Consider the following 12012-nt stretch of genomic DNA (forward strand, 5'->3'; position numbering starts at 1 on the left):
GCTTGGATTCTCTCTCCCTCTCTCTCTGCCCCTCTCTGCCTCTGTCTCTCTCTCAAAATAAATATAAAGTTAAAAAAAATTTAAAACCAAAAGTAAACAGATGCGTCTGGTAGACTCCGAGGGACATGGAGTAGCTGGAGAATAAAGTTGGTAACATTGAGTTACTGAAACTACCTGCTCAGGTAGAGAGTACTGTGGCCAGCTTTGAGGGAGCACTGATGTGTTCGTCCATTTGGGCTGCCATGAAAAAAGAATCCCATAGACTGGTAGCTTATAAACGACAGAAATTTAATTCTCACAATTCTGGAGTCCGGGAAGTCCAAGGTCAAGGCACTGGCAGATTCGGGGTCTGGTGAGAACGTGCCGTCTGGTTCATAGAAGGCATCTTCTTTCTGTGTCCTTACGTGGTGAAAGGGATGAGGGGGCTCTCTGGGGTCTCTTTTATGAGGGCACGAATCCTGTTCAGTAGGGCTCCACCCTCAAGACCTATCAGCCTCCAAAGGCCCTGCTTCTTAATACCATCACCTTGAAGGGTAGGATTTCAACATGTACATTTGGGAGGCCACAGATATTGGGTCTGTAGCAACTATGATGATATTTTATGCAAAAAATTTGCATTTATACTATAAAGAGAGCCAATGGAGGTTAAGAAGTAGGGGAATGAAATAATCAGGTTACTTTATGTGTGGAGGGTATTGACTTTTTACCTCCCCTACTTCTCGAGCTAGGCACTCCTTGAATTTAGAATAATAGATAAGAGATGGTTATCTAGGCAGAGATTGATAGGAGATATATGCTTTTAGATAACACAAAAGAGATATCCTAAGGGGAAGTGAGACTTGTCAGAAAGAGTTATTTATCTTGTCAAGACCCTGAAGCCACCTAAGCCTTCTCTCCTGCAGGAGCCAGTCATCACAGCCCCAACGCAGCAGATCTTCTGGATGGAACTGGAGGAGAGGCAGCCATTTTGGAAACACAATAAGCCAATACCCTGAGTGCGGGGGAGGGGAGGGAGAGGGGAGTGGTTTATAAGTGTTAATTTTATGAAAGTTTATAAGAGGGACCAAGACTGTGGGAGAGAAGAAGGAAAGAGAGAATGTCTGATGGAGAAAAACCTTCTCTACTGATAGGAAAAAGGTGATACCACGAAGAATCTAAACAGAGGCCCTATAAGCATTGAGAAGCTAGGAGTAAGTCAGAGAGAGTAGGGAAGTGTGGTACAAAACCACTGTCTTGGAATATATGACTTGAACCCCGAGTAGAGGGGCATTTGGGGGACTTCTGACACTCCATTTCTGATTATCAAAGAGTGAGGTGACTGAGTTATGAATTGGGTCACCACTCCCTCCCTCCCTTGCGGTCAGTACGTGTAAGTTGCCTTCAGGGGAAGTACCTCGAGGGGTTGGAGTATTGGAAAGGCCTTCCCAGCGATGGGATACAGACCTGAGAACTGCTGATTAGGTAGACTCTTTGGGGAGATAATTCTCCCTCTGTGAAGTTTTGAGTCCGTGCCACTTAATATTCAGGAAATTGAAAAAGGAAGGTCATTCGTTAATTTTTCTTGCTGCATATTGAGGATCCCACACCAAAATAATCCACAGCTTTCCAAAACGCGCCTTTTGTCGAGGGCTGTTCATCTGTGGCGTGCCTTCCACTGAACGTGCCTCCCCCGAGTGTGGTGGTGTGGACCGGGCGCGTTCACGCAGGGAGTGTGATCAGACTTGCAGTTGTCCGTTTTTCAGGTGACAGAGCTCAACAACGTGAAGAACGTAGCCCGGTTGCCGAAGAGCACCAAGAAGCACGCCATAGGAATCTATTTCAATGACGACACCTCCAAGACCTTTGCTTGTGAATCAGGTTCGTCCGAGGCGGGGAGGGCTTTTGCCTGTAGCTTTTAAGTGGGTGCTGGGCACGCATGGTGATGTTTCTGGACATTCCCACAGATCTGGAGGCCGATGAATGGTGCAAACTGCTCCAGACGGAGTGTGTGGGCGCTCGGATCAATGACATCAGCCTCGGAGAGCCTGACTTACTGGCTACTGGGGTCGAGAGAGAACAGAGTGGTATGTAAAGAAAATTCTCTCCTTCGCTCTATTTGACATTGTTTTTATCCCCATCCAGTACACCGTCAGACATCTTCGTCATGTCAGATTTTTGAAGTTACAAGAAAAGTATACAGAAAGAAGGAAAAAGAACCTTTTATTGCACCTAAATCCTGTGTTCATATTTCAGTATATTTCTTTTTCTAATATGTTTTCGATGCATAAATATGAATGTATCTGCATTAATAGCATCAGCTAGAAATCGGGGCGGGGGGGGGGGACCTGCCATGCACCAGTTTCTGTGGCAGATGCATCAGGTCATTTAATGTTCCCAGCAGCTCCGTGACGGGGGCACTGTTCCGTCCCCCTGTTTTACAGATGAGGAAACTGAAGCTTTTGTTCCAACTCCAACAGCTGGTGTTTGATACAGGACCACACTCCTGAGCCTGTATTCATAATATGCTGATTTTAAGGCATAGTGTTTTGTTTTGTTTTGTTCTTTTTGGTCTTGCATTTTTCACTGAAAGTATTTCATTGAGAGTTTTCCAACATTTTTAATAGAATCCGGACATCACGAATGTTTCATCATCTTTAAACCCTCCTAATTCTGTGATTTTTTTTTTCCCCCCCACTAAAACACTTGAGCCAACTCCTTGAGCTCAACACTCAACCTGGGAATAAATCATTCGAGGTAATAATGACCAGAATACCCATGATCATTTCAGCAAAACTCACTGTTGGTTTACAGTATGAGCCTGGATGTGAGGAATGATTTCTTTGTTTCCAGGTGACCGAGCCTTGTGACAGGGCGGATTGGATCCCAGAATCCTGTTCTGTTGTAGCCTGAGGATGCACCTGTATGGACCTGAGCGGATGCCTCACAGATATTTGCATGTGAAGCCAGACCTAGAGAGGAAGATAGGACAGGATCTGGTTTCTTTTTTTAATCTAGAGTGCTCCGCTCAGCACTTTTTTTTCACAAATTTATATTTGTGAAGCTCCGTTCTGATAACACTACAGAGTCCAAGGATGGGCTGTGCCTAGGAATTCCCTTTACTATACCACAACCAGGCCTCAGTTTCCTCTTCTGTCAAATAGGAATAAGAATACCCCTGGTACATAACTACCAGGGATTACTACAGAAGTCAGCTACCTCTTTGAAGGCACTTCACGATATTAATTTGCATGACTTCAAGTAATTGTAACTAAAGCAGCCACTCTTACACTTGCTGTTATTCTCGAGTGAAGTAAAGTTATAGAACTTCAAGTGAACAAATTGGTAATGGTCTCTCTTACCTTTTAATTAAGGATGAACTCTTTCTGACTTGCTCCAGAACTCCCCAGGAAGAAATTATACTCCATTAGAATATACTTTTAAAATAATAGTTGCTAGAAAGCAGCAAATAATTGGTGATTGGGAGTTGGAAATAACAGAAAATTTGAAGAATAGATCCATGAAAGCAGTCATGACACTCCTATTTACTAAACTCAGCTAAAATCTATAAGAATTCTAGTGACTTCCTTATTATAAAATGATTAATTTAAAATACCGCTGATAATGATTAGTGCCGCACTATCTTGTCAGATTTAGGCAATCCACCTTCATGATGGATGGGTGAAAATGTTGACTCCAGTAATATTTGTGTTCATATTTCACTTAAAGATTTTTGACTCTATAGCTTCCTAAATTAATGAATTTTATAGAAGTAGAGCAGAAATGCCATGACTGAATCTGTGGGGATGAAAATGTGGTTGCAGTCATAAACCAAATCGTTTATGTAGAGTAATCTTGGTTAAATTTTAACAGTCATCCAAATAAGCAAATGGAAATTTGTAGCGTTCTTGCTAAAACGAGTTCAAATATATCTATTGGATTTTTCACAGACTGTTGGGTCAGTTAAGTGCACGGTATTCGCATGGAGTTTTATTTAAATGATTTGGGATATAGTTTTACTCATTTGGTTATGAAAATTATATGTTGATCAGTGTAACTTTAATATCATTAAATCATGCGACAGTTATTTGCACCTGCACCTTTTGTGAACACCAAAGTGTGGGTGGAATTAATGTGTACTTGGCAGGAAAAAAAACGTTTTTAATGGTTTCATTGCCCTAGTCTTCTACTGGCATACACGTTTTTTTATTATGCAAATTAAAAAATTCTAAACATGGTCTTTGCTCATGCAAATAGTGTTTAGTGTATGTCAACCGCCAGACTGTGTCATTATCATGTTATTTAATATGGTCTTAATTTAAAAAAATCATTTTCTGGCACTGTGAATTCATGAGAAAGGTTTATCTTCCTGAATATTCAACGTGCACCTAGAATGTGAGCTAGCATTATTTTGAAATGCCTCTTTTGTTCCTACGTTGTCTTTGATGTTTCATTCCCGGGATTTTAGACTAACCTTTTGTTTTTCTCCCAGAGAGATTCAATGTGTATTTGATGCCATCCCCTAACTTAGATGTACATGGCGAATGTGCCTTGCAGATTACATATGAGCACATCTGTCTTTGGGACGTCCAGAATCCCAGAGTCAAACTCATCTCTTGGCCGCTAAGTGCCCTGCGGCGGTACGGGCGAGATGCTGCTTGGTTCACTTTTGAGGCAGGGAGGTGAGTTTCATGACTGTTCTCCTACTTATTTTTTCCTTTTCCCAGGTTGGCCTATGAGATCCACGCTGAAGTGTGCTTCTACAAATGCATAGAGCTCCAGCCCTGTAATGCCAGGCGTATTGTAAAGTAGTCAGATATTCCATATGGCTTTATTTCCCATGGAGAGTTCTCAGCAATGTGATATAAACTTTCATTGCGCAGTTTGATTCCATACCACAAACTGACGTAGAATTAGGTGAAAATGCCAGAAAGGTACCATCTACTGGGTCATGCTGAACACAGGCCAGCTTCTTGGGTTATGGGAAACATCCATAGTGTTAATCTGTTTATGTTTTCTCCTTGGCTGACTATGGTAGATTATCAATATGAGGCACCGTTCATTTCTGAAGGTGCCATTGATTGGGTTCCATCCATGGTGTAATGAACTGCACTAACGCTAGGAGGTTGATTCTAGAACTGGCTTATTGCAGTCCATACCCAATAAGCACTTCTAGGGCTTTCCCTTTTTCCTTTTAGAAGTCAATTTTGGAAAGAGAAGGTAGTGCCAATGGTGCCAAAAAATCTGGGTCAATCATTAACCAGAAAGAGATTTTAGTCTAATCAGGATCTCATTCTTCTCCCCACCCCCTCACCATTCTTGCTCCCTCAGAATTTAGGCTCTTCTTTTGAGACATTGCAGATAAATTTTATATCTTGGAATTTTAAATGACTAAATTTCAAGATACAAGTCCTTCTGTAAAATTCACATTAAAGTTGAAGGCAATCAGCTTGTGGTTTTAAACATTTCTGTTTGTTTGTTTGTAAAAGTGGATGGTTCTTCCCAATAGGAATACAATACTTGATACAAGAGTAAAAACAGAAGTTGCAAACACATAAGACCCTAACTTGTGTGAACATATGACAGCAATGCTCCGCTCAACTTAATCTGCTCATTCCCTTATAAGCAAATCCCAATTATTTAAAATTTGCTTTTTAAGTACCTGGAAATTGAAATGCTATAAATGAGTCTCTGAATCTCCCAGAGATGGCAAAGGTCTTCACATTAGAAAATAAAACTGTAATCTTCAGAGCGATGTTCTTTTGTCAGAATTACTTATTTATTATCCTTATGGGAAAATCTCTGTAGAAAAATCAGAATTTGTTGGGGAAAGTGGCTATATTTTCCTGTTTGGGTCTCCAGAATTATTTATGTATTAACCATAACCAGTGAAATCTATGTATGAAAAATGTTTTACGATAGAAGTAGGCTTTTCTATTGATTGTATGCCTCATATCATCTCCCACTTGTATTTCATATCAATGGACAGTAGAATTCTGCATTGATCAGGGTGTCTTGGGCCTATTTCGGGTAGCACTTATTCAAGCATGAAAATTTTTCAGTTCCTTGAATTTATGGGAATTGTAATAGGAAGAGTATGGCTTTCTGTCATAATCTCTGAAAGCTAAAACCTTAGTAAACTTTTATAGTATCTCATGATGAATATTAAACTTTTTTTGAGATTATCTCAGTCTTTCAAGTTTTCATATTACTCATATATTGCAAAAGTTCAACTTATTCATATTAATCTAGTAGAATTGCTAAGGATCTAGGACATTATTTTAAAGACTGATATTTCTTCTAAGTGTAATAGGAAACCATAGAGATTTTTTAAGCAGGTGTGTGTGTGTGTGTGTGTGTGTGTGTGTGTGTGTACGTGAGAGAGAGAGAGAGAGAATGGTGTTTATATATTTTGTAGGCAGTGAGATAGAGGTGGCAAGTGGATATATGGGGAGATACCAAAGTAGCTCAGGTAAAAGAAATGGCGGATGGAAATTACAGATCTATTGGAGACGTAAATTTCAGAAATATTCCAATGGCCTTTGACCCAAAAGCATAAAAGTGCTAACTTGTAAAACGAAAGCATTTTGTTCTATGACTTTAGTCTCTTTATGGTCTGACCTTCAGCGTATCTCGTCGAAGCCATTAGATGATGAGAACACCTACAACCCGTACCACAGCATGCTGTGCCTCAAGGATTGCAGGGACTCAGAACACTCAGCTGCTTTTGCATCATGTTCTTATTCAGTGGTCGTGCTCTGTGGATGATGCTAACTTGCAGCGAGTCACAGAAGGGAGAGTATTGGGAATGTGTTCTTCGGGTCTTGCTCATTTGTCAAACAGCATGGGGTGGTGGAAGAAGCAGTCAGGGGGATACCCTGGGCTCTCATCTCTATTCTTTATTAGCTGTTGACCTTGGACAGAGGGGTTCACTTCCCTTGTATGTTTGTCCAAGTCATAACTTCCTTGCAGGACTGTTGTGGGGAACAGCAGTAACGCACACGGATGGCCTAGAATAGCGCCGCTTCTCCTCAGCGGTGTCTTTGATGTTTTATTGTGATGACTTTTGGAGCAGGGCTTGGGTCTGCAGGATACAGACAGTGTTAAACACAAGGTAATGTTCCTAGTTTATATTTTGCCTGAAACTCAAATAAAGATGAATTTTTATGGTTACCATCAAGATGCTCAGGATAATAAGATCATTTGTGTTCCCCCAAGCATGAAGGTTTCATATCTGCCTTGCTTTATTAGTGAAGATAATTTTTTCCTTGGCTATTTTTGGATGTGTTCAAAACAAAGCAGTTTCCTGTTAACTAATAGGATTTTCTCCCTGTCTCCTATCGATAAATGAAGAGGAGTTAAGTGTCTCCAGGCAGATAGTTTTCACGTATCCAACATGCATCTGCAAAGATGTTGCAGTATTGCCTTCCAGAACACAAAGAATCTCCCCAAGGACTTTGGGCAAAGTTCTGCTCACTTTCAGCTTCTGTTAGAGTTGGGATGGGGTGTTACTTCTGCTCAAAGGGCCCCCCTTTACCCCACCAAGACTGACACCAGGGCATGTGTAACAGACTGAACTAGAAATTGGAGGGAATGAAATGAAATTACAGCTGTACCACATACTGGCTGTGGGCCTTGAGGGAATGACCTAACTCTCTGAGCTCCGTTGGCTGCCCGTAAAATGGGTACAATATATGACATACGTCGCAAGATTGCCATGAAGATTAAATAAGGTGTATGTGTGAATGCCTGGCATAATGCTTGGCACATAGTAGGCAGTTGTATCAACCAAACTGAAACAGCAGGGAAGAAATTCATTGGCTCACATAACCACAAGTCCAGGAGGTAGGGATGGCTTCAGGCTTGACTTGGTTCAGAGTGTACATGACCCTAGGTTTCATCTCTCAGTCCTGTTGCTTCTAGGATGGCTTTGCTCTGGCTTCACATGGTGGCTTCTAGACGCTTTGGGATCCTCTCACACCATCAGGCAAATAGAAGAGAGAGAAATTCCTACCATATATCGACCGTTACATTCACTGTGTGTCAGGTACTATACTGAGAACTTTATTACACAAGGCACACAGGGTACCAATAGAATGGGTGGTTCTCCCAAAGCAGGAAGGGTGCACTCATGCCATCCAAAGGGGAATGGGTGTAAGGTTTAAAAAGAAAAAAAGAACCCTAACAAAATGTGTCCAACATAGCATTTAATAGCTGCTCAAAGCAAATAGGGTAAAGCAGTTATTTGACTGTAATTAGCAACATCACGCATCATGGTGCTGAGATGCAGAACCGTGGTTCTCAACGAAGGATGCGTTTGTTCCCAGGGGGCATTTGGCAATGTCTGGAGACATTTTTGATTGTCACAGTTGGTCAGGGATACCATTGGCATCTAATGCGTAGAGAGGCCAGAGGTGCTACTAAACATACACAGAACAATCTTCCACAGCAAATAGGTATCTGGTCCAGTTACCCAGTTGAAAAATTCTGTTCCAGCCGGCATACCGGCCACGAAGAGTAATCACTAATATTTATGGAGCAAGTTATTACACGAAGGTCACTATATGAAGCATTTTACATGCAGTGTCTCATTCATACGGTCATGCCATTCACTTATCGTACAAAGTAGGGAATATTACTATTTTCATCTTCAAGGGAGGCTTGGGCACCTGGGTGACTGGTCCGAAGGCATTAGACTAGTAAGTGGTAGATTTATTCACACTCAGGTCTTCTTACTTCCAAACCTTGTAGATATCTAGAAAGTCTATCGTATTTCATCAGGTTAGTCTATCACCTCCATCAGTTATCATATTCCATACTTCCACAGAGCTAGGGAAGAGACAGCGTTCTTACATCACCAGAGGAAAACCATTTGGATATGCATTAATGTATGAATTCTCCTAATTGCTGGAACCTTCTTTTTTTTTTTTTTTTTTTTTTTAGTCTGGAGGACAGGCACATATAGCCAGGGTTGTTCATCTCTCCTGGGCAGCAGTGTGATGATCGTAAGTCGTCAGGATCTTCTGGACGCTGTTTCTCCTCCTTTCCACCCAACATAAGCAAATCCGATCATACTTCTGTTTTGTTTTCTTCTTTCCTTGAAGAAATCCAGGGTTGAAATACAAGCTCTTTAATAAAACGCAATTGCACCATGGATTGCCACTTCTTGCCCCTGGAGACCAAGAAGAACAGTTAGTTTATCTGGTGGGCCGAGAGACATATTGCTTATTTTGTTTGAGGTTTTTCTAGTCTTTTGTTTGTTTCTTTCCACCTCGAAGCTCTGAAACTTCAGCCAAGCACATCAGGCTGGCAGGGGCTCTGATTTTTTTATGGGATGATCCAACGGACAGGAGGATCTCACTGCGTCAACACCTCCCTTGGAACCGTTCTTGAAACGTTATTGTTTAAGGAAGGGTGGCCGGTGTCCAGTAGGTTCCCGTTAGTTTTACAGCTGACTGCTGAGTTAGCATGCTTCAGCGTCAGGCTCCGCCTCACCTCCTGACTGATTTAGATTAATACCCTGGGTTTAGCACCTGCAGGAGTGAAAGCAGCTCAGGTGACATTTCGCAGCACGTCCTGAATAATTACCACACGAGAGCACTCCTCTTTACCAGCCAGAGAGAGTCTCTGCTGTGCTTTTGACATCATTTTAGGAGAAACTTTTAGGTATGCCAAGAACATGTGAAAATCGACATTGCACGTACAAATTCTTTTTCTTAAATGGAGTGCACAAATTTGTGAAAGGTGTTTGGTTTTTTTTTGTTTTTTGTTTTTTTTTTTTTTGGATTAAAGGCCTCTGCGCAGTCTTGGCAAAGCAATTGTTCATTTCTAGTGTGTATCACTCTGAAAACAAGTACTTAGTGAAATGGCTTTGCATCGGAGAAGAAAATTGTTTTTCCCTCTAGCAGATGAGTTTACAGGTCAAAGGACCCCTATTCTAATATAAATCTTTGAATATTCTCTATTTCTCTTCTCGATTCTAAGCTACTTAGTAATTTCTCATTTCTGAGTATTTTATAGAGCATACACTCATTCTTATTAAAGAGTTTAAAACAAATTAACAGATAAAATGTGCTCCGTTCTTCCTGTACTTGAATCCACAGGGGCTGGATCTCACACTCAAATGAAATCAAGGGTCAGATGCTTAAGTGACGGAGCCACCCAGGCGCCCCTGTGGCCATCTTTTGAAGGAAAAATTTTGGGGTGTATTTTTAAATTTTACTTACTTATTTTTCAAGTTTTCTTGAGATCCGATTGACATATAACACTGTTTAAGTTTAAAGCGTACGATGTATATATTGCGAAGTGATAACAACCTTAAGGTTTGTTAAGACCTCCATCGCCCCACACGATGTGTGTGTGGTGAGAACATTTTAGATCTCTTCTCTGAGCAACCTTCAAGGACACAGTAAAGTATTGCTCACTGTGGTCGCCACGCTGGACGTTAGCTCCCCAGAACTTCTTCCTCTTCTAACTGGAAGTTTGTACCCTTTGGCCATCGGCTCATTTTCCCCATCCCCACCCCTAGCTGCTGGTATCCACTCATCTGTTTCTGTGAGTTCAGCTTAGTTGTATTACACACACAAGTGAGATCATAAGGAATTGGCCTTTTTCCATCTGACTTACTTCCCTTACCATAATGCTCTCAAAGTCCATCCATGTTGTTGCAAACAGCAGGATTTCCTTCTTTTTTATGGCTAAGATCACATTGTGTGTGTGTGTGTGTGTGTGTGTGTGTGTGTGTGTGTGTGTATGTGTGTGTGTACATGGCACGTTCTCTTTATGCATTTCATCCGTTGGTAGACACTTGGCCATTTCCACGTCTTGGCCATTGTAACCAATACTACAGTGAACATGAGGTTCACATATCTCTTTGGGATAGTGACTTCATTTCCTTTGGATAGATCCCCAGAACTAGAATAGCTGGATGATATGGTAGTTCTATTTTTGATTTTTTGAAGAACCGCCATACTGTTTTCCAGAAGGCTGTACCAGTTTATATTCCTACCAACAGTGCACAAGTGTCTCTAGACTTTCCCGTGCATTCTCACGGACCCTTGTTATCGCTTGTCTTTTTCCTAGTAGACATTCTAACAGGTGTGAGATGGTATCTTATTCTGGTTTTGGTTTCCCTGATGGTTAGTGACACTGGGCACTTTTTCACGTACCTGTTGGTCATCTGTACAGTGCAGCCATCACCTGCGGGTGATGATCCACTGGTGTATGTGACCACTTTACATGTGATGGTACCTCACTTTCTAGAAGGGTCTAGTAAATAAAAATGAGCCATTTCCTTCTTTCATCCAATGTTTGTTGAGTTCCCGCTAGGAGCCCCATGTGGTTCCGAGCATTGTGGACGTAGCAGTGAATAAAGCATACGGACAGGAGGTTCTCACGTGTTCTGTCATGAAGTTCGCTCTGTAGAGAAGAGGGGATATAGACAATAATGACATTTGAAAAAGTAAAATAGATGTTAGATTGTGTAAGTTCACGGCAAACAATAAAATCATTCAATAGCAAGTGCCCAAAGAGGGGGTGCAATTTTAAGTAGGGTGAGCAGGACTGGCTTTGCTGACTGAGTCAGTGATGCCGACAGAAGACCCAGGAGGAATCATGGAGGCGGTGGGGGGGGGGGGGAGCATTCCAGCCAGAAGGACATTGGGAAAAGGTGCCAAGGGGGGTATACATGGAGTGTGCAGAGAAGATCCAGGAGGCTGACGTGGCAGGAGCAGAATGAGGGAGGGGGCCACAATGTATGTAAAGGAAGAAGCAGAACAGTGTCAGGCCGTGTGGGGCTTGGAGCCACTGTAAAGAATTTGGCTTTTCATCTTAGTTGGGCAGCCATTATGGGTGGGGAGAGACCACTGCAAGGTTCGAAGGAACAGTCCCCAAGACCTTCCTCACTTCTGACCCCAGTTACAAGTTCGGGGGCTCCCACAACCACCAAACGTTTCAGAATTTGCTAGAATGACTTGGAGTTCACTGACATCTATGAAGGTGGTCAAAGCTTGTACCACTGAAGGATACAGAGTAACT

The 12012-nt window shown here is 41.8% G+C and overlaps 1 protein-coding gene across 2 annotated transcripts in view; it reads left to right on the forward strand.

Annotated features, from left to right (window-relative positions):
* DOK5 (docking protein 5) overlaps positions 1–12012 on the forward strand; it is a 150992-nt gene that overhangs the window by 100303 nt on the left and 38677 nt on the right. For both annotated transcript variants that reach the window (XM_060620671.3, XM_060620679.3), the window contains 3 exons: positions 1743–1857; positions 1944–2063; positions 4469–4658. In XM_060620671.3, the coding sequence (XP_060476654.1) occupies positions 1743–1857; positions 1944–2063; positions 4469–4658 (425 nt within the window). The remainder of the gene's footprint in view (positions 1–1742; positions 1858–1943; positions 2064–4468; positions 4659–12012) is intronic.

The sequence above is a fragment of the Panthera onca genome, chromosome A3, assembly GCF_046562875.1.
Source record: "Panthera onca isolate mPanOnc1 chromosome A3, mPanOnc1 haplotype 2, whole genome shotgun sequence".
NCBI lineage: Eukaryota > Metazoa > Chordata > Mammalia > Carnivora > Felidae > Panthera > Panthera onca.